Source organism: Excalfactoria chinensis, chromosome 3 (assembly GCF_039878825.1).
Source record: "Excalfactoria chinensis isolate bCotChi1 chromosome 3, bCotChi1.hap2, whole genome shotgun sequence".
In the NCBI taxonomy this organism is placed as follows: Eukaryota; Metazoa; Chordata; class Aves; order Galliformes; family Phasianidae; genus Excalfactoria; species Excalfactoria chinensis.
In genome coordinates this window covers 93,499,502-93,521,542 of record NC_092827.1, presented here as the reverse complement: position 1 = coordinate 93,521,542, position 22,041 = coordinate 93,499,502, and the positions used below count along the sequence as shown (strand labels likewise).

Genomic DNA, 22,041 nt, shown 5'->3' with positions numbered 1-22,041 from the left:
TTCACGTGAAACCCGCCATTTCTACTTCTTGAAAGGATGTCACAGCTTGTTGGAGGGGAGCTGCTTGTTGCTAAAGCGGCGCTCAGAGGCTGGTGCTGGAGTTATGTGCTCAAACACCACGGCGTGCCGCGTGCCTGGCTTCTGCTGCTCGCCTCAAATACAGCCTCTCTCAAGAGAAATATTTATTTTAGAAACTGCTTCGCTTTAAAAGAAAAGAAAAAAGAAAAAGGCAAATGTGCATTTTCAGGTCTCACTCTTTAAATGAGGAATCTGAATTGGCTGGGTCACCTCTGGGTGTGCTGTGTGCAGCCAGCATGGTGCCAACACTGCTGGGCTGCTCAGACCCTCTCCTCCCACATCCCAGGAGGGGGATGACAGCGTGCGGGAGGCAGACTTCTACTCATTTAGTATCATAGAATCACAGGACACCACAATCTGGAATGGGCCCATAAGCATCATTGAGTCCAGCTCCTCTGAGACTGCTCTGCATCCCAGCACATCCTCTGTGTGCCTGTACCAGCCTCAGCCCTGCAGGGTGACACGCTGTCCTGAGCATGGTGCTGTTTTAGTATCAGCATGGTTCTTCTTCAGTATCTTAGGACTTTACAACTGAAATCTTCTTTTTCCTCCCCTGTGCCAGCCCTGCGTGTCGGCACAAGGCTGGGTTGGAAAGCCACGGAGCTGTGGCTGGTGCTCTCAGCAGCTGCTGTGTCAGCAGGGGCTCCTCCAGCCATGCAGCACCAGCTTCTCTGACATGAGAGCCAATAAAGTCTACCGAGCACTTTGCTCCGTCAGAGTGCTATCCAAACACAAGGGGCTCCAAGCGCAAATGAAAGTGCTAAACTGATTTAAAGGCAAATTAAAAGGTCATGCCTGTTGAACATTCAGCTTTATGGTTTGGTTGTGTTTATGAAACTTATAACAGCTCTTTTAAACCGGCTTTTTACACTCCATGTACGCAGTAAGTGCAGGCGTGGTCGGGGCTGATGACTAATTTTAAAAAACATATTTATTCTAAGCAAACTATCGTAGCCCTCGCCATGACTTTTCCCCTCCCGTGTGCTCCTCCTGCAGCCTCCAGCACTTAGGCCGCTCTCAGAGCATTGCGCTTTTTCTTGGTAGAAGGGTGCATTTCCAGTGTACATGTTCTGTAATGTGCAGTGCCAGAGCAGTAAGCCATCTCCATAAGTGAACAGAGCAAGGCAACAGCGGCAGGAACGTTTGCTGGGAGTTTCTACAACAGAGCAGCTCACTTCTAAAAGCTGGGCCTCTGGATCCAGACTGCATCATTAACCTTTCATGACGTGGCATTGGTTTTGCAGAGTCTTGCTAGAAGTCTGAGGTTGCCCTGCTTGTTCACAAGGAAGGCTGAAGAGAAGGGGAGTGAGCCCCCTCACCTTACCGTGTGCTGGTGGGTGTCTTGAGCTGGGGGATATCTCTCCAAACCACCCTTTGTTTTGAGGGTTGCTTTGGGCATCCCAGCTCCCTGACGTGTGCCACACTGCTATCTCAGCTGGGTGCCTGACCCACTGCCCAGCCCCGGGCCTGCCTTGAGCTGCCGGTGAGCATTTTTATCATTGGCTGCCTTTTAGAAGGGAGCTGCTTGCTGGGGCAGCAGCACAGGACTTTGCTAGCAGTCCACCAGAAGTGACCCACTGTTTCTGTTTCCCTTTGAATTCTCTAAGCTGAAAATTGCTTAACAAATGTCATTTGTATGTACCTAATGAGTAACAAAGGCATTTCCAGAGATCTGGATCCGTTCCCTCTCAGGAAAGTGGGCTGGACTTGCCTAATGCGTACAATTAATTCATGCAGCTTTACTGGAAAGCCAGTTATGACTGATCTGTTCTAGGAAGATTTTGCCTTGACTGAAGGGGGAGGCTGCCAGTCGGGAAGCAACACTCACAGAGACAACCGCAGCTCCAGGGCCACTTCTGCCTCTCTCCCACCCAATGCTTTTGATTCAGCCCCCTGCACGTGCCCACACATCACTGTGCGCTGTGAGTGAGCAGGGGGAGGCTGCGACCATCTCCACACACCGGGTGCTGCTGCCGGTCCCACAGCAATGGGGCTTCCTCCTATTGTCAGAGGGAAGGCCGCTTCCAAGCACCACGGACACCCATCTGGGCTTTCTCCTCTCCAGCATCGTAAGCAGGAAGGGGGAGTCTGCAATGAGCTCCTGTTTTTTTCCAATAGGCTGGAATAATTTTCAATGATCCCAGCAGATGTTCCTGGCTTCCCTGCGTTCTGGCCCAGGCTCCTCTGTCACTCGTGTTAAGCTCCCACAGATGGCAGAGAAGGCAGCAACTTCAGCCACATTGGTGTGGATGTGGGCGGTTTGCATTGGAAGAAGACTGCATAAGACATTGGGCTGGTGGGGCTCCCCTGCCAGAAGGCTGCCCAGCGGCAGGGTACAGCCTGAGCTCCTTGTTAGTGACCTGGAGCACATCATGAGTGGTTTCAGCATTGACCCTGTGTGCAGGGGGCACAGAGGAGGCCACTGGCAGCATGCAGGTCCCTGCCCGCCCTGCTCCATTGCCCTCTGCCGCCAGCACCCTGCACACTGAGCAGAGCTGGCCTCCTCGCCTCCCCAGTGGAGCTTTTCCCAGTGAAGGGAAACAGCCATCACTAGGGAAACCTTAACTGCTTTCTAAAGACCAAAAGAAAACACATTCGTTCTTTTAAACATGGAAAACGAAATGGCTTCCTTTCCCTTGGCTGTGTGCGTGTGGCCCCTGAGCGAGCCGACACGAAGTGAACTCTGTGGGCAAACGCTGCCCCACGTATTTATTTATTGCAGAGGAGGCCTCTCCAGTGCAAAGTCTGCTCTCCTCAGCTGCTTGAGTTGCTGTTTGTCAAACCGCAAGGCTGCAGACACAAGGAGCAGCTCACCAGCCCAGCTCAGCAGTGAGGCGTGTCTCAGGCCTCACCAAAGCCCCTTCCCAAGGAGGCCGGTGCTCAGCAGCGAGTTCCCATTCTGGAAGAGCTGGAAGTGAAAGCAGAGAGCAGCGAGGCCCTGCTATCTGCTCTCAGTTTTCCTGTCTTCTGCTCCTCGTTTATTTCAGTATCTTCCTGGGAGAAAGGGATGAAGTTCATGCAATGCTGCTCCCACTCTTCCCTGCTCCAGCTGCATGACCTTGACTCCAGCAGTGCATAGAAAGGATCCATCTCCAGCTATTTCCAGGAACGTTCAGTCCTGTCAAACCATAGGAAACCATAATGGGTTGGATATTAGGAGAAGTTTCTTCTCAGAAGGAGTGGTGATGCACTGGCACAGGCTGCTCAGGGAGGTGGTGGGGTCACCATTTCTGGAGGTGTTAAAGGAATGAGGAGATGTGGCACTGAGGGATGTGGGCACGGTGGAGGTGGGTTGGTGGTTGGACATGATGGTCTTAGATGGCTTTTCCAATCTTACAGATTCTGTGATAATTCCAACAGATGAAATTGTTTTCTGCCCGTCTCTCTGGCTCGACGCACAGTGAAGGGCAAAGCAGCCCCAGCTCCCCATAGCACCAACCAAACCCTGCACTTAGAAGGGGAAGGGAGTGGCCAGAAAAGCCCATATCCCTGAGCAGGCACGAGAGGAAAGCCATCTGCCAGAGGGAAAATGTGCAGTGAGGACTGAGCTCATCAGTCACTTTTTTGTTTAATCTAATTAAACACAATGTATCCTCTGACCTTCTGGGTTGGCCTAAGTTCTCCCATGTTGTTCTTTCCGTATAAAGCTCTATTGACAGACGGGGAAAGCCTGGCGTTTGCCTTAAGCTTCAGATAAGCAAAGTTATACACAGAGAAGATTAAATTGTTTTCCCAGCACTCCTCTCTCCTTGCCTAGATGTGGGTCCTGTCCAGGAGGGCTCAGCTCCTCTGGTCCTGTTCACCACGCCACTGCTGGGATGAGCTGATGAGGGGCTGGGAGAAAGCAGAGGCAGAAATTGGCACGTGGCAGATGATGAGTGCAAATGGTGCTGCTCCTCACCACGTTCATTTTCAAGAGTCACTAAACTGCTGCATCGCAGCTGATGGATCGGCATGTGCTGATGGTCAAAGGGGTTTTAACTCAGAAGTGTCAAACTGCATCGGACACCTTCTGCACATCTGCTTATCTAGGCTACATGCAGCTGCTGTGAGAGCTCAGTTGGTCAGCACAGCTTAGTGAGCTTTTGGGGAGGGGAAGCAGCTGGGGGCTGGAATTTGGGGAGAGCGGGGCGTCAGGATGCCACAAGCAGCTGTAAGTGATGCGTGTATGGCACCGACTCTGACCAAACAAAACAAGCGTGCTCGGCTCTTGGCATGATGTGCCGCCTGCTCACTTCATTGTGGGCAAATAAGATTGAAGCAGTGACAGTGGTTGAGCGCTCCCTTTGCATCCTAACAGAGCAGGAGACCCCTGTTCAGAGTGCACTCAGTGGTCTATGTGAGCCAAGCACATCTAGGGCTTGGGCAGCCCTAGCAAAGTGGGACCAGTGGTTTGCACTGCGCCAGGGGACACTTGGCTTCATTCTGCCTGTGTCTTGATGTGCATCAAGGTTTTAGCTGCACAGCTGTAACCTCTGAAAAACAAAATCTTGGCCAGGGGAGTTGCATTGCCTTGGCTGGTTTCCTGAGACTGAGGGGCTTACCGAGCTGCTGTAGGGTACCAGGACACCTTCTCTTTGTTTCAGACGAGGTGTGCTGTGCTTGTCTGGGGTCCAGGCTCCCTCAGAGTTTTTTCCTCACTCTTTTTTCATGACATCTGTCAGGACTTGATGTTTCTATTTTAAAAACAAAAAGAGGGACCCCCCCCACCCCCCCAGCTTTCCTCTCGCTCTCTGCCAAGAGGAGAACAAAGAACAGCTACAACACACCAGTTCTGGCACAGCGCTTGGAAATAAAAACATCCATCCTCATGTCAGGTAGGGAACTGCCCTGCCAAGGCAAGCAAGCCATGCTGCTGAGCAAAGCTGATGTGCAGAGGGGTGCAGGGGATTCTGGTGTCACCCCCTGTGGCAGAGCTCCGTGTCAAGCTGCTGTGCTCACATACTGGTAGCAGTGTGTGCTTGGTGCTCCTGGTACCAGGCAGTTGTCCAGGGGAAGAGCCAGCTTCACCTCCTGGATGGGAAGGGGGAAGGGGATGCAGAAAGGACTTCGCTCCCAACCTCTATCCCCCTACCTGCTCTGTGCAGTACCCTGCTGCCTCAGGGCTGGGATGTAGTGCTGTGTAACTCAGTGGAGTTTCCACACTGCAGACACTGACATCCTCGTCTGGCTCCTTCCTTTTAAACATGTCAGCAGTTCCCAGCACGGATTCCTGTGCTGTGAGTTCACTCCAGACAAGCATCCAAGCTGCAAGTTGGGGCCGCTGGCTCTTCTCCGCTTGTCTGCAAAGTGTTACTGGAACAGAGGCCAGCTCTCCAAACACAAGGAAGATATTACTGGGCCCTTCTGGAAGGCTCCCTCACATGCATTAGGAATGGAGCGAGTGAGGATAATTTATCTGTGGACTTCCAGCTGAACCCAGTAGCTCCTTGTAGCCAGGATGAAGCTTGTTTGTCTCCTCTTCTACAAGAAGGCATTTTTCCATTGTCGCTGCCTTTTGTTAGCAGCGTGTTCCCCAGAACAATCCAGGGAAAACCTCTCCCCAGGAAGGAGCACGCCTTCAAGAGAGGTTTGCATATATCCAACGACACTCTCACTGAAGTAATGTAAATAGTTTTGTACAATCCATCTGGCAAAGAACACAATGCTTCAGGGGGGAATTCTTCTCCAAAACATGGTTACTGATCAGCCAAAGAGGTCAGGCTGGACGTGGGCATGTTGCAAACCTGATAAACAAAGCAGCTGTCATTCAGTGGGGAGCAAAAAATGCCTCGGTGAGCTTTTGCACGTGTGAGTGTCTCTTCCTACCCACTGGGTCTGGAGTGGAGCTTTGTGCCCCAGGAGGAACCTTGGGCTCCCTTCCCCACTTGGTCTGCTGTGATCTGCAGCACTCATGCGTTCCCAAAGATGGGCAGATGTCCTCACGGTGCTGGGATACGAGGGATCGGAGGCAAGGTGATGCATATGGCTGCGCTGTCACCATCAGAAGCAGCCAGCTGGAAGAAGGGCTGCCTGCTTTACAGAAGTTACTCGTGATTTCTGACTGTAGTGCTGAGGCGCAGTGACTCTGCCTTGGCGCAGGGTGATGGGAAAAGAGCAAATTCTCTATTTGCTTTCCATTCTGTGCTGGCTCCGGTGCCTCCTGCTTTGTCCAAGATGGCCACGTGCTGCCTGGAGTGACTTTATGGACAGTAAAAGCTTAAAACATTGCATTCACCTTCAGGTTTTTTTTTCTCCTTAGAGCAAATCATGGCGGAAGATCAAGAACATGGTGCACTGGTCCCCGTTTGTGATGTCCTTCAAGAAGAAGTATCCCTGGATCCAGCTTGCAGGACACGCAGGTAGAGAGCAATGGGAATGCCAGGGGCTCTTTCGGTCATGGAGATACTTCTGATGTGTTGGGCTGCCCCTTTTGGTTTGGGGAGGCACCTTGCCACCCCACACCCAGATTAAGTGCCTCACGGTCTCTTGTCCCCCTCAGGTAGTTTCAAGGCAGCAGCCAATGGCAGGATACTGAAGAAGCACTGTGAGTCAGAGCAACGCTGCCTTGACCGCCTGATGAACGATGTCCTGAAGCCCTACGTTCCTGCCTACCACGGAGATGTCATGAAGGATGGGGAGCGATACAACCAGATGGAAGATCTGCTAGCTGAATTTGACTCCCCCTGTGTTATGGACTGCAAGATGGGGGTCAGGTGAGTGACTCTGGGGGCACTGCTTGAGTTCTAAGATACTGAAAGCAGAGGGTGAAATCCTCTGAGGCATACAGGTGAGAGTACCACCTCCAGCCAAAGCTAAGCCAACAGCATGAAGAGAGCGGTGTGAGGAAGCCTGGGCATTGGAAGGACCTGGTAGCACAGGTTCAGTCCCCCTCACTGGCTTCAGGGTGGCTCAGGTGTGGCAGAGATGCTTGCACTGCTGGAAAAGTTGATGGTTTCTGTACAAGGTGGGAATGTGGGTTTTTTCCCATCCCAAACACTCAGTGTGACACTTGACCTGGGGTGTCAGGCAGCAGGGAGGCAAGGAATGCTTCCCACAGGGGCTGCGCAGCATCCTCCCCTTGCATTTTGCAAACCACATTTTATTGCAAGCAACCTGGGCAGAGGGCTCAGCACTTCTGCATTGCTGTGCACGGAGTGTGGAATGTGAAGTTTAGCTATAGGGAAAAGGAGGGGACAGGTAGGGTCTCTCCTAAGTTGTTTTGCAGAGACATCTCTCCTGGCTTGGCAAGATGTTTGCAGAGAGCCTGAATACCAGCTGGTCTCAGCTGAGGCATCCTTGAGAGCGGCAAGAGGAGCTGTGTAATGGCTCATTGCTGCTGAAGGAAGTCTTGTTTTCTGTCAGTGCATTCTGGCACATGGAGCTGCTCCTCCAGAGGATGCAGAGCTCTTTGCACACTCCCCTGCAGCCCCTCTCCTTAATCCCTAAAACCAGCTGCACCCTGAGGTCCTGAGAATGATAGTGAGCACCTGGTCAAAGCTGCATCCCTTCTACTTCTCTGTACTGTACAGAAGCTTTTGCTAGATGGTCCGGTTAAACCAGATAGATACTGGATAAAATCATCAGCAGCTGTATGGGAAACTGCTGATCACAGCCTGAACCTCTGATTAACCATCTGAGACAAGCAATGAGTCAGCTGCAGGAGCACAGGTGAAGGTAATTCAGCTGTGCTACTGAAAGGGGTGGAGATTGGCTCCAGCTCTCCTAGATCTCACTTAAGGGATGACTACCAGTAAGGCAGGATCTCTTTCTCTGGAGATCGCTCCTTGGTGGAGTTTACTGTGAGCCTTCAACATTGGTGAGCATTTTCCATGTATCATGGATTATCTTTCTATCACAGTGATCTTTCATACAAAGCATCTGTATAACTGCTGTTTACCTATAGACTGTATAACTGTGTGTCAGTGCAACAGCTCAGCTTGGAATCAACCTGCTTAGCAGCCAGTGAGCCGCATCCTTGTGATGTGCAAGGTGAGAGGACAGCAAAGTGCATGGGAGGCTTTGGCAGTAGCTGCCTGCATTGACTGGAGATCAAAAGGAGCAGCAGACACTACTGACACTGAGGAGTGGGATGTGGCCACCTCTGTTGCCTTCAATGCTCCCAAAGCATGTGGAAAATTTCCTGGGTGTGTTTTGAAAGCTGCATCCTGATTGTGAGATCAAGTCCCTGCTCAGGCTTGCTGAGCACTGGCCTCCCAGTACCAAGGGTTGGCAATGAGACGTAACCTTCCTTGTCATTGCTAGGCTGGCTTTGGTTCCTTGGTAAGAAGCAGGTGTTGATGATGGGATGTTGATTTCAGCAGGATTATAGCTCTGAGGTGCAAACTGGATCACAGAATCATAGAAAGGTTTGGAACAGACCTTCTAAGATGATTTTTAACGATGTTCATAGCCCTGATGATATTCCCCCCGTCTCCTTACAGAACATACTTGGAGGAAGAGCTGATAAAGGCCCGGAAGAAGCCGAGCCTGAGGAAGGACATGTACCAGAAGATGATTGAGGTGGATCCCGATGCTCCCACCAAAGAGGAGAACGTGCTGCGGGCAGTCACCAAGCCCCGCTACATGCAGTGGAGGGAGACCATCAGCTCCACAGCCACGCTGGGCTTCAGGATTGAGGGGATAAAGGTGAGGCTGCCCCATGGGTGTGCAGCCAGCAGGAACTGCTGCTGAGGGGCTTTTCAAAACTACTCACAGTAGCATGCGCACATAGAGCAGGCTGCTAGTGGAACAGTGTCATATTGGGGTTCCTCGCCAGCCACCTGTTTGTGCCCTTCTGAAAGCGCAGCTGAGCTCAGGGCATTGATGAAAGGTGACAGTTTTAGCCATAACTCTGTTAAATCAGCCACTCTGTTGTTTTCCCTGCAGCTGGGCAATGCCTTTGCTCTGAGCTGCTGTGCTTATTTCTGGAGATGCATTTCACGGCCAGCAGAGCTCATCTCATTCTTTGTAATGCAGCCATGCTCTCACACCCAAGGAGCAGCTCTGGGGCTGGGCCTTGCAGCACTTCCCAGCATACAGCAACATGAGGGGTCCCAGCCTGTGCTGTGCTTAGGCTGCTGTCTGCATCAGCTCTCTGCAGTGGGTCAGGCAGCTCTTTGCTACCATCCCCAGCCCTTGAAATCCCTTTTCTGCTGCAGACATGTGCAAGCACGCCATGGGCTGCTCCTGCCTACCCTTTGCCTGGTTCCCATTACTGGTGCTTATTATAAAACTGCAGCTATATAAAAAGGGAGTGGGCCAGCTGGGGCCAAAGCTCACGTGCACTCTTTCTTCTCCCTGCTTACATGCTATAATCAAGAGTATCTGCCTATTTATAGGCCAGTTTGATATATCCTTGGCCTCCAGTGGTGCTTTTCAGTCTGTGCTTTGGGGATGTTTTTGGACTTTATAGCAAAAACAGGTCATATATGAAATGCTTGAAATGAAAAAGTAAAAAAAGCAACAACCCAAACCAACAAATCCTTTTCCCACACAGGCCAGAAAGTGCTGTGGAGGAACGTAAAAGCCAGGGCTGATGGAGGAGAGTTGTTCCCTGCTTTAGTCAGCTGTAAGTCACTGCGGCACAGTGTTGGCAATGGAGTTTGTCCAAGCAGTGAGACAGCCCTTTAATTTTAACATGTTGGAAAGTGCTGACCTCCAGGGGTAATCCTGCCACTGCAGCTAGGGGCTGCCTAATTTGATCAAGGCTCTAATTACTGTAATTCTCCTTAAATCCCTTGGCTTCTGGCTTATATTCCCCTAAGCTAAGATATTAGCAGGTTATGCTCATTTGTGGCTGTTGGAGCCAGGTGAGTTGTGTTGTGATGCTGCATCTCCTCCGTTCTGGGAACATTCAACCACAAGTCTCCCCCTGCTTTCTTTCCTACTGAGGGATAAGAGGCGGTGAACCTTTTGCTTATGGACTGATGCTGATGAGGGAGGTGTGTTTGGAGCCAGCAGCTGGATGCCTGCAGAAGGGGCAGGGTCTGGTCCTGGGGGCTGGATGCAGCAGCATCACTAGTGGGCAGTGCAGGGCTGGCAGTGAGGATGGGGACAGGGATGGGGAGTCTCTGCCAGCTGAGCTCCCACTTTCCCTGTGACCTCAAGGTTATGGTTCTTCCTCTCCAGAATGGAGATCTTCCTTTGCATAATGTAGTTGGTGCCACTTACTTAACTTTCTGGAGTTACGAACAGCAGCTATTAACAACGTTAATGAGTTAAAGGAGTACAAATGATCCCTCTTGACCCAGTTTGAGCTTTCTGGAGAGTTGCCCTCTGCAAAAAAAAAAAATATTGTTCAAGTTCCTGCTGTGACCTGAGAGTTGTTCACCACTTCCCACAGCGTGGCTGTGGTTGGATATTGCTACAGAGACATTCCTGGGACTGGGCCATTGGTGGGGGCTGATAATGGCTCCTATGTACCTGTGCCTGTTATACTCCAGCTGGGCAGCCTGTGAGCCCTTTGGCCCGTGGTGCTGGTGGCCAAACTCAGCCCCGTCTTGGTGCCACCAGCACCAATTGGACCTGCTGTAGGGAAAGCGGCCGTAGCTCCATAGCTCTTATCAGCCCCCTCACACTTGTTGTGTGGAAGCCAGCCCCCGTGGGGCTCAGACACCTGGAAATGTCACCGCAGTCATCAACCCTGTGGCAGCAGCATCTGGCTGGGCAAGGAAGCCGTGGGAGGGAGGTAATTGTGAGAGCAGCATTATGGGCAGCCCTCTTGGCTTTCACGAAGGCTGCCTTATCGGAAAGGCCATCTGCAGCTTGCATTATTTTTATGAGCACTTGGAAGTCCATCTCCTTTCTGGGATGCTTTGTGGAAAAAGTCGTGCTCCTGACGTGTGGAATCGATGCCGTGGCACTCCTACAGACTGATGTCTGTCATTCCCCTGGGAGAGGGTGGGCTGACGTTGGAGCCACCACATCAGGATTCACGTGACGGATGTGTGGCAGTGCTGTCAACTTCCCCTATACATTGTGTGCGTGCTCAATGAGTCCTGATGCATACGTGGCTGCGGCCAAAGCCAGGTAGTGAGTGCTGAGCACGTGTGGCCTACAGGTAGGATGCTTACGTGGGCAGGAGGTTCTGACCTGCACACGGGTTCTGCTCTTGGTGCTGGGCTCGTCTCACCCAGCCTCTGCTTTGCTTCTTCATCCTTATTTATCCTCCCCAGCCTACAGGATGTTTTTTGGCTCCTGTCCCCTCCACTGCCCACACCCTGCATAGGGACGCATGTGGCTGCAGAGACACTCAAGCCCTCCCCTGGCTGCCTCTCTCCCTGTCCTGCTCACAGCACTGCCTTCCTTTCCAGAAAGAGGACGGCACTGTGAACCGGGACTTCAAGAAGACGCGAACAAAGGAGCAGGTCACTGAGGCCTTCAGGGAGTTCACAAGGGGGAACCGCAATGTGCTGGTGAGTGGGAGATACTGCGGGATCTGCACACAGAGGGTTCCTCTGGTGGCTGCTCTGCAGCCCAGGATAGCTCTCTGAATAGAGAGATGGGGAAGAGAAACCCCATCCTGGCGTGAGGGTGGAGGGAGAGCAGCAGAAAGCAGCAGTAGGCTGGGAAGTGGTACGTGTTTGCTGCAGCAGCACTGAGCAGGTCAAAGGCCACTGAGGGTGCTCGGGGTTCAGCCCCAAAACCCGCTGCAGAGGCTCTGTGCCCCCATCCCTGAGGCTAAGGGCAGTTCCCAGCTTTGCTTTTGGCCTGTGACAGGGCCAGGACTGCTGCACTGCAGGGTGGGCTGCCCCACACAGTGTGCCCTGGGCACGGGCACACCACAGAATTTCCTGGGTTGTATCACGTTGTCCAGAGAGCAAGAGATGTGGCTGTGAACGATTCATACAGGCTGTGTCAACTGCCCTATTGGACAAAGGACTCCCATTTTAAGCTGTACAATATAAAGCCTACAGATGAATTGCTGCAGTGGCCCTGGGCACTGCCTCCCTCAGACCTGCTTTGACTGTATTCACCCAGGAATTTCCCTGGGCCTGCAGGTTAGGTTAGTAGTGCATCGTGCAGTGGCTCAGCACAGGACTCCTCGGTCAAACCATTGCCATCCCGAGTCTCCCCAGACACTGGGAACAATTGGGTTGTGTTACATTGCCCAGGTTCCTGCTGTGTACAGACTTTCTGTCTCAGCCTTGGAGATGTGGACCTGAGGGGCCACAGAGAGCCCTTATTGCCTTCCAGAAGTGCGCAGGGATGCTCATACCAGGTGCCTGGTCTCAATCTGCATACTGACTGTGTAAAAGCATTCCAATGTGTGGTTCTGGATTTGCAGAAGTGCTGATAGTGAGCTATAAAAGTATCTTGTGATCCCCAAGGGACGGAGTGATAAAATGGCGAATGAAATGAAGTGTGTTGAGTTCTTAAATGAGTCCGAGTGGGAAAAGAAAGCAGCAGGCACAGCAGCGTCTGCTGCGTTTCCTCCTCAAGAGCACCATGGGTGCCACAGGGAAAAGTACATGTGCAGCAAAGCGAATGCTCTCAACCTGTGGTACTTGACCCATGTGATGTTACAGAGGTGAAAAGGCGGATCTCCATAAAGAGGGAACGCCATCTCTCTGTACATATATGCTATCAGAGAGGGGGTTCTGGAAGGGCAGCCCTCTGCCCTGTGCAGCAGTTTTCCTGCAGGCCTCTCCCAGAGCTGACTGCTCCTTTCTCATTCCAGAACAGTTACCTGAACCGGTTGAAGGGGATCCGTGCCACCCTGGAGACGTCTCCATTCTTCAAGTGCCATGAGGTAATGCGCACACTCCTTCCTCGCGTCTCACTTAAGTACACTAGAGTGGTTTGTCTCAGCTTGATTAAAGAGGGGAGTTGAGGTCAGAGGCTTTGCATTTCTAGAACTTTCCATTGGTTCTAATAGCCATATTTTCACACCTGTTGATCTAATCCTCATGTGGGAATGCAGCAGATGACTGATGCAATATTCATGCGTCTGGTATGGGCTCAGATCTGATAGAAACCAGTGCTCATGCAGGTTAGAAGTTGATGAGGAGGAATTCAGGCTGCTTATGGTTCTGTATGACTGGGAGAAGTTCCTAGTGTGAAAACACAGAGGTCTTCTGGAGAGAAGCTCCTGCCTGGGTGCACAGGTGAGGTACCACGTGGCTGTCAGCTCCTCCATGCCTCCAAACAAGGCTTCATTTTAGCTATGAATTGCAGACCTCCCCTGAGACTGCTTTTGCTGAGCCAGGGCACCACAGTCAGGACGTTGTCCTGGAAGGACACTAGCGTTGGCAAAGGGTATTTGATGCTGCATCTGGTTAATGAACTCTTGAGAGTGCATTTCCTTGGGATCTTACAGGTGGGAGAAGCTGGCACAGCTCCCCCTGCACGCAGCACAGCAGTGGGGGAAATGCAGGGAAACGCCACTTACGAATGTTTCAGGTCAGTGCAGTGATGGAAACAAAATGCTGCCTGCGCTGAAGTGCCAGGAGTCCATTTGAAAACGCAGAAACAAAACAGCCTTTCAAAGATGTTCTGAAAGCAGTTTCCAAGCCTTAAAAATTACGAAGAAGAGGCATTAACTTTCCATCCTGCTTCAGGGTGAAGCACAGCAGAGGGGCTGCCAGGTTCTTTGCACCCCAGGGGCCAGGGCTCCTCCAGGGAGCTGCGGGAGGATCCAGCCAGCCAAGCCAGGCAGCAAAGCGTCAGCAAAAGGTTGTCCTTCAGATGCTCTGTTCTAGCCAAGAGAGGTGCCTGAGAGCTTTAGAGGGGGATCTGGCTTTGACAGAACGGCGCTTTATGCAGGATGCTGCGCCATCCCCTTGCTCTGGGAGCACACCGTTCTGTGGGGCTGGTGAGTGTGAGCAGTGCCAGCCAGCTGCCGTGAGCTGGCCTTGGGAAGGCTCCCACTGGAAGGCTGAGGTTCATCTCACTCCTTCCCCAAGGACCTTGCCTTGGTTTCTGAAATTCCATCTCTCTCTTTTCTGTGCCTGTGTTTTGCTGACCTTCTCCTCCTGCCAGAAGCAGGGATTGAAGTAAATCAGCTGCTCTGAATACCTGGTTTGCATGTGCAAAGGCCGCCTGCAAAGCACTGCTCTTGCTTTTGCTCATGCAAAATCTTGACTTAACCTCTTGCAAATGCAGCCTGAGCTGCCCCGCAGCTGGGCTGAGAATATGGCTGGGCCAACGCACCTCTAACTGTCTGCCTCTCTCTGCAGGTAATAGGGAGCTCCCTGCTCTTCATTCACGACAAAAAGGAACAAGCCAAAGTCTGGATGATCGACTTTGGGAAAACCACCCCGCTGCCCGAAGGACAAGTTCTCCAGCACAACGTGCCCTGGGTGGAAGGGAACAGAGAGGACGGCTACCTCTGGGGGCTGGACAACCTCATCCAGATCCTGACAGACTTGTCCCAGAGCGAGGACTTGCATTAAAGCCTGCGTCCGACTCTGCCACTACCCAAACCTCCCCCCAACTGACTCTTCTGAACTGCACTACAAGACACTTTCCAACCCTTGCCCTTCCAATTTTAAAGCTATACTCTCCCTATTTAAGGTGGTTTTGTTGTGGTGTTTTTTGTTCTTTTTTTAGGGTATTTCCTCCCTTCCCCCCCCCCACTTATGTGTAAATACAAAGCTAACCTGCCAGAACAAATACTGAACTTGGAACCTTGGCTTCACAGAGTTGGTGGCAGCCTGGGAGGGATTGGTTAGACGGGCACATGCTTTTGCCTCTTGTGCAGCTTGGTTTTCAGCGAACCTCCCTCCCAGGTGGCTGTGGATCAGGGATGCTGCAGCCGGGCTCTGTGGTGCTGCAGGGTTCTCCCTGCTCCAGCTTCAGAGGCTTCATCCCGAAACCACCTCTGGCTGTGCCTGGAACCCTCCCATACACAGTGGGCACGAGCAAGGAAGGCTTGGAGATGGTGAAGGGTTCTTGGTGGGGAGCATCTGCCTTTGCCAGCACCTTTCGCCCTAGGAAACTGGCTGTGCTGAGTCCTTAGGAGTCATAAGAAAGGCAAGTTTGGGTTTTTCTTTGTGCTGGAGCAGTCTCCTTAACCCTGTGGAGGCTGCTCCACCCTTGATGAGTTACTGCAGGGCCGTGTGCTGGGTGTGGGGACCTACCATGGCCAGGTGCTGCAGTGGCATGGTGATGCTGTAAGTTGCTTGTTGGAGATTCAACCCCAGCTCTCCATTCTCTGCAGGGAATAAAGGCCTTGCTAGGCCTGCAGGGAGAAAAACAGTATAGAGGAGCCTGATGAAACCTAAGGCAGCCAACCAGTTTGGCTGCTCTTCATCTGATGCATGCTAAAGGCTGTGCTGCCGTAGGGGTTGTGCTGCCAGCACCTGCTCGGGGCCCAGACCTCCCTCCTGCCCGCAGCACCTCCAGCATTCCCCTGGGGCCAGATTCATGCCCAGCAGGCAGGGGCTGGAGGTCACGGGGACAAGCAGCATTCAAGATGCAACACCAGCCTTGATAGGCAAAGCAGGGAGGGAGGAGGCACCCCTGTGCCTTCCCTTCTTTTTTTCCTTTGCAATGCTTGCAGGCTCTGCTCTCGGCCGTGAGCTCCCCAGCCTGCATCCGGCCTCCCTGCTCCGAGTCCTGTGAAAACAAGCAGTTCCCTATTCAGGGCGGAGGCTATTTTTTGACTTCCTGGAACATTTGAACTAAGCAGCTTGCTCGCATCAGCGCTGGCTCGCTAAAGGTCAGCTATTGACAGATGGCAGGGCTGAGCTGCAGCCCCAGGCCCCGCTCATCCCTCTGCAGGGGCGATGCTCCAGGGCCTCCCTGCTGCGGGTCGGTTTCAGGTAATGATGATGGGGACCAGGCTATTAAGTCAGTGACAGCCGTGCCCCGACCTCTGTCCCTGGTATTGAGGTCAAGGTTTGTTTCAGCCCGTATCTCCCCATTGGAAATGGTCGCAGTGCTGCAGCTCTTTGTCAGGCTTTCGGGAGCAGCCCGTGCAGAAGTGCCTTACAGACTTGCCTCTGCTCCGTTAGTGTCACGGGAAAGGTTGGGTTGGTTTGTTTGTTTGTTTTTAAGTTATATTTATTTCATCCCATTTTAATTGCACAAAACACTAAACCTTAATGCATGGAATCCCTGTTGTTTTAACTGTCCTTTGAGTTTTTAAACCATCCCTTTTCCAGCTTCGGAGAAAGGATTTGAACAGATACGCTTAGATATGTACCAGTTATTGCTGTACTTTAGCTCTGAGTTGCTCATATATATAAATATATATATTAATTTTTAAGCCTGTTTGTAAACCGGATCCCTCACTTGGTGGCTTCAAAAAGAAGCGGACTGTTTCTCAGATGTCCTTCCTGAAGGCTGGGATGGTTGTCGTGAGCTGCTCCCCACCTCCCCTTTGGACCGCTGGGTAACTGCTCTGGAACACCAACGCACAGTGCCTGTACCGAACTCCTGTAACGGTCCCAATAAAGGCCTATGGGAAGCAGCCTGTGGTGTGGCTCTGTGTGTGTGTGCAGCTCACAGTAGGGCTGGGTTTGCTGTCTGTGTGAGTGCCCAGCCTGGAAAACGAACCTGGCAGCACCTCTGCTGCTTCACCGCAGGGGCCCTAAGCCAACTGCGGGATGCCTTTTGCTTAGGGATGTGAAACCTCTTTGTATCCGAACTAATTGCCAGCAGCACAGAGCGGGCACTGCTCCAACCTCCCCCAGCGGTTTCGGCTTTGCTGCTCTCCTGCAGTGCCGCTGCCGCCCCCTGGTGCTGTGCTGGGACCGTGGAGGGCTTCCAAAGCAGCCTCTGAGTGCACGGAGCTGCTCCTCAGAATGCAAACCTCGTGGGTCAGCAACGCTATCTTCTACTCTGTTGCACAGAAACCTCTGCTGGTGCTGCCTGTCTTCAGGTAATTCTCGTCTTAATTATCTTATTAGGTAGCACCTGTGAGAATGAGCCTCCTAGAAGTGCACTTGTGGTGGGGAGCTGCTGTGGGTTGTGCGTGGTTCAGTTGTTTGGGGCTCGCTGAGGAGCTGCTTAGCTCTCCCACAGCCCCAAGCTGAACCCCCGGGCTTTGGTTCTGCAGCTCAGGCACTGAGGCTTCAGGTAAAAGGCTTCAGTTGTTGCTACATGAATGCAGCTGACTGTAAATGGAGGTGTGGGAAGGCTGGGGGGAAAGCCAGCTTTGTGGCTGTGTGAGATCCTTTGTTGGAGCTGCAAAGCTTTCCTGCCTCTTGTGTCGCAGTGAGGCTGGGTGTGGAGAGGCCTCGTGGTCCTCCATGCAGGTGAGGAACGATGGAGCACAAGGGGAGGCTGCTTAGTTAATATTAAGGCTTCTGACCGCCTATCGAACGCCACCTGCTGGGTGATCTCCATACAGCAGGCTGAGAGAAGCTTTATTGGCGTCAGTAGGACACCAAGATACAGCGATCAAGTCAAACTGGGATAGCACCATTTAACACATCTGATGTAGCGGAGGCATTACAATTCCCTGCTAGATGCAGATTATCCCTTCAAAATGTAAGGCAGTGGAGGATACCTGCACTGACGAGTTTTGTAGGAGCTCAAAACCCACTTTTATTTCTGATGAAGAAGTTGATCTATTTTTGCCAGATCTCCCAAGGAAACTGTCGCGGAACCTCTCTGTGCAGGCTTTGCCTAAGAGGAAAAGCAAACAGAAGGATCATCTCTGAAGATATTCTATAAGAATCCTCTTAAAGCGTAAGTCATTTGAAGATGCATTTTAAACAGGACACAGTTGAGACTCACGTTACCTGTGACTCGTGGAATTTCCATCCAATCATGTAGAAGATCTGAAACGTGGCAGGTACTGAGCCATCGCTATTGCCATACATTTCTGCCAGGCAAAGAAAACACACACAACGGCAGCATTAAGAAACGATTCATTTCCCAAGTTGTAGAACTAAGCACGGAATGTTCATCACAATGGATAGTGGGGAAAGATATGGGACAATAATCATATTGCATGCTGATATATTAAGGCAGTTCAAATCGTCACTGTAATTAAGGTTAAGTATATATGTATTCAGAGTATTTGTTTCTATAGGAAAAGACAAAACGTCATTAGAGTCATTTCGGGTTAACTCCTCGCCTATCAAACACGTACCTCGGTATATTGCTGCAGCTGCCAACATTGTATCCCTGTGTAGCAGAGGCTTTCTATTCCAAGAGCAATTACTTTCTCCCATACCTAAAAACATGTTTTAGCTTTAAGAAAAAGAAGATACAGCATAACACCATGAGTTTCATGCAGCTTTCTACTAACCAAATAACTACAGCATCCTCTCAATCGGACTGTAAGAGTACAATCTACAGCAGCAAAGATTCGTACCTTTATGATTCCAAACCTCTTAATGCCAACACTTTGCAATCTCCTGTTTGCATTGCTAGGAATGATTTTAGATTATCACTTTTCAGCCAGAGGCTGAATGTATGCTTTGGTCTTCCTTTCAGGCTTCTTCAGCAGCTTATGCTGAAGAGGCTCACAAAGAACAGGAATAAAACAAGCAGAAAACTCACAGCGGATGACAAAAAACAACTCTTTGGCTTTTGCTTGCTAATAGGGATGCGCTGGTGAGTCTGCTGTCCTGACTGACAAGGTATCAGGGATAAAGGACTGCTTCCACTACTACCGTAAGTTTTACTTGGAGTCAAGAAGCAAGCACTAACTTTTCCACATCTGCGCTGCTGATGCAGTAAATGTTTGTTTCTGAAGTGTATACTTGCCTTGCAAGTCTTCCATAACCTCAAACAACCCTGGATAGTTCACTTGAATTTCATCAGTATCCTAAAAGAATTCAAAGGCTTAGTTTTAGAACATATCGAGCTTAGATCATAGCATTATGTTAACTTCCAGTGTCGATCATTTCTGTTCAGATAGAACATTACTCTAAAAGTATACTTAATATTTCTGTTCAATAGCTCAAACACAATGAAGTTTTAACCAAAGTGCTGTTAGTTTCTTCTGGGTTTCAGAAGCAGCAGCAGGGGCATCCTACGTTCTTCCAAGTAAATATAACATACTCTGCCACCCTTGCCCATACAGGCTCTACTGGGCCATAAGCTAGAGGTACATTTCAGCAGGTTTCTTTAATCACTGCTCAGCCAAAAACGGAGGCAGTCCTGGCTATTTCAGAAACATATTCAGCTAACTGCGCTACATGCAAAAAAAGGAAGCACGGTGTAACCAATGCACCTGAAATAGTATCTCTTATACACATGCAGCTCCCATGTTTTGGATTACTCTGATTGTTCTTTTCTGTATAGTTACCACAGTCAGGGTGTTAAACCCAGCTCTTGCCAGGAGGTGTCCCAGATCTGACACAGCAACAAATGGTGACACGTGAGGAGAAAATCCCCCTTCTCTCTCCAACTCCGCCAGCTGCAAAGAGCAGCGAAGCTCATACAGAGTGTCTCCCCCAAACATTGCACCAATGAAGACTCCGTCTGGCTTAAGAACGTAATGAATCTACAACACAGAAGGGAAAAATATTGTGCTGTTAATATCAATTAAATACCTGAGTGTTTTGGGTTTTTTTTTTGTTTAAATGAACTTAAAAGCAATCATAACGGCTTCGATACAATTTACATAGTACGCTACAGTCTGTAAGTTTCCTGTTCTATAACAGGGTGCTCTTATTCGTACAAAGGTGTTTGAAATGAAGGAGGAATTGAAACCAGGAGAAGGTATTCCTTGCTCTTGCTCCAAAGGCAGCTTATTTGAAAAGAAGTTTTCACATGCAGGAAGGAGCTGGAATAATCCCAAATCTGATTTTTTCACCACTGGTTGCAGTTTTTCCTCCTCAACAAATATTCACTTCTTTTAAGAATCAAAAAGCCTTTATCTGGTCCAAGTTGTGTTTCCAAACAAACACCCGAGGTAGACATGGGGTTCAAGTTCCCTAAACCAGGTGTGGACTAGTTTGGTTTAGAGAAGTAGGAAGCGCAACAGAGAACAAAATCAACAGCATCGCCTCAGTTCACATTAGTTCTTATGATCTCAGCTGTTGTGATGGTGAAATACTATACAAACAGGCTTTGTGGTTATTTATCCTACACTGAATCGAGACAGCAAGTTAACAGAAGCATCAACTGATACCCCTCAAACTGACAGAAACATTGCAAAAAACACCTGAGTGTAACACGAGCTGTTTATGTGGTAGGAAGCGGACAGAGCTTTGAATGCAAGTCATGGGAAATGTTGGTTTTTCATTTAAAAAGTTGTATTAAAAACACATCCTCACCTCTCTAAAAGCTTTAGGAAGGTCGTTCACCCAGTGTAAACTGTAACACCAGAAACGGACGTTTTGTAATTGCGTCATGAAGTTTGGGGGAAGGCAAAAAAAACATGCGTTATACATAACATATACAGACAGGCGTTCAATTCACAAGCAACTTCTCGGCCTGCCAAAGTTCCCAAACACTCTCAGAGAAGCGTGGTGATACTGAATGAAATTCACGTCAATAGGTAAGAGGATGTTGTGTTGTTTTTTTTTAAGGACTCAAAAAGCTGCAAATCAATTAATTAGTCAAAATACAGGAAAAAAAGTCCATGTATTTTCATAGAATGTTATGGATTGGAAGGGACCTCCAAGCCCACTCTGCCCCAAGCCCAGCCATGTGCTGCCCCCCACCAGCTCAGGCTGCCCATGGCCCACCAACCCGGCCTAGAGCACCTCCAGGGATGGGGCACCACAGCTCTGGGCAGCAGTGCCAGGGCCTCACCAACCTCTGAGTAAAGAATTGCCGCCTAACATCTAACCTACCCCTGCTGTTTAAGGCACTGATATTCTGACATCAATGTGAAAATACATACATGTGTATCTATTGAAATCAAGTGTAAAGGAGTGCTCATCATGTACCTCAGGCTACTCACAACAAGGTCAAACGTGTTTTCTTTGAAAGGCAGGAACTCTTCATCAGCCACCACGCTGACTGTAGGGATTTCGGACTCTACAGTGCTTTTCTAAGGTCGGGTTAAGGATAAGAAGCCCCATCAGAAACGTACCGTTTCCGCAGCACGGCCCCGAGGCGCTCCAGCACTCGAAGGCTACTTACGAAAACGTTCTCCGCAATATCGACCTGAACGAGTTTTTCGATGACTTCCTGAAACAAGACAAGCACGCCCATCAAACGCGTGTAGACCGACGGCGGGCTCGGCACAGAGGCGCCAAGGCGTCCCCTCAGCGCCAAGGCGTCCCCTCAACGCCAAGGCGTCCCCTCAACGCCAAGGCGTCCCCTCAACGCCAAGGCGTCCCCTCAGCGCTCCGGCGCCGCGCAGCAGCGGCTGGCTCCTTCCCTGGGCGGCCCGTACCTGGTTCAGGTGCCGGGCGATGTAACCTCTCCCACAGCCGAGGTCCAAAGCCAGAGGGAACGTCCTGCGGGACAAGCGCGGCAACGTCAGGAGCCGCGGGAACGCGCCGCGCCCGCCGCTCCGTAGGAAAGCGCGTACCTGGGGATGTCGAGCACCCGGTCCGCCACGCCGCCGCCGACCTACGGGAGAGCCGCCCGTCAGCGCCGCGCCCCGCCCGGCCCGGCCCGGCCCCGCCCCTCGTCCCGCACCGCGTCCCGCAGGTACTCGCACTCCGCCGGCCGCGGCCGCAGCGCCGCCCAGTTCTTCTGCTTCCGCTTCAGCCGCCGGTCGAAGGGGCTCCGCGCGCCCGGCGAGGCGCCGCTAGGAGGGGGGACGGCGGCCGCGCGTCCCGGCTGCGCCCAGAGCCGGCCGCGGCCCCGAGGGACGGTCAGGCCGGGCCGCCACAGCGCCCGCGCTGCCGCCATGCTCGCGCCCGCCGCCACTCCGCCGCTCCGCGCACGCGCGGGCTGCCCCGCAGCCGCAGTTCCGCCACCGCGTGGGAGAGGGGGGGAAACTTTAGTCAGCGGTATAGCGGGTGTCCGAGCGGTATTGGGGGGTCGTGGTAAGCGTGCAAACCTTTAGAATCATAGGGTTATAGAATCACAAGGTTGGAAAGGACCTACAAGATCATCTGGTCCAACCGTCCTCCCATTACTGTAGCTACAGCAAACCACTAAACCACATCTCATAGC

General features: G+C 51.3%; 2 protein-coding genes across 4 annotated transcripts in view; one reads left to right on the top strand and one right to left on the bottom strand.

The window, feature by feature from the left end:
- LOC140250260 (inositol-trisphosphate 3-kinase B-like) overlaps positions 1 to 16,686 on the top strand; it is a 66,803-nt gene extending 50,117 nt beyond the window's left edge. For all 3 annotated transcript variants that reach the window (XM_072332880.1, XM_072332878.1, XM_072332881.1), the window contains 6 exons: positions 6,320 to 6,419; positions 6,560 to 6,773; positions 8,502 to 8,706; positions 11,373 to 11,474; positions 12,740 to 12,811; positions 14,238 to 16,686. In XM_072332880.1, coding sequence (XP_072188981.1) covers positions 6,320 to 6,419; positions 6,560 to 6,773; positions 8,502 to 8,706; positions 11,373 to 11,474; positions 12,740 to 12,811; positions 14,238 to 14,453 — 909 coding nt within the window. In that variant the 3' untranslated portion in view covers positions 14,454 to 16,686. The remainder of the gene's footprint in view (positions 1 to 6,319; positions 6,420 to 6,559; positions 6,774 to 8,501; positions 8,707 to 11,372; positions 11,475 to 12,739; positions 12,812 to 14,237) is intronic.
- Positions 16,687 to 17,430: 744 nt separating this feature from the next.
- NDUFAF5 (NADH:ubiquinone oxidoreductase complex assembly factor 5) lies at positions 17,431 to 21,792 on the bottom strand. The gene is made up of 11 exons (XM_072332073.1): positions 21,559 to 21,792; positions 21,449 to 21,489; positions 21,311 to 21,374; positions 21,055 to 21,102; positions 20,859 to 20,962; positions 20,241 to 20,280; positions 19,268 to 19,465; positions 18,724 to 18,784; positions 18,104 to 18,187; positions 17,751 to 17,833; positions 17,431 to 17,634 (listed from the first exon to the last, which is right to left on the bottom strand). Exons 1-11 carry the CDS (start codon positions 21,772 to 21,774, stop codon positions 17,554 to 17,556), a joined length of 1,020 nt encoding a protein of 339 aa, XP_072188174.1. The 5' UTR covers positions 21,775 to 21,792; the 3' UTR covers positions 17,431 to 17,553.
- Positions 21,793 to 22,041: the final 249 nt, after the last annotated feature.

Coding starts and splice junctions, on each gene's coding strand:
- NDUFAF5 (XM_072332073.1), bottom strand. CDS start 21,774: ATGGCGGCAGCGCGGGCGCTGTGGCGGCCCGGCCTGACCGTCCCTCGG. Junction 20,281..20,858: donor CTTGTTGTGAGTAGCCTGAG/GTACATGATGAG, acceptor CTGGTGTTACAG/TTTACACTGGGTGAACGACC. Junction 19,466..20,240: donor TTCCTAAAGCTTTTAGAGAG/GTGAGGATGTGT, acceptor TCTGTGTTGTAG/ATTCATTACGTTCTTAAGCC.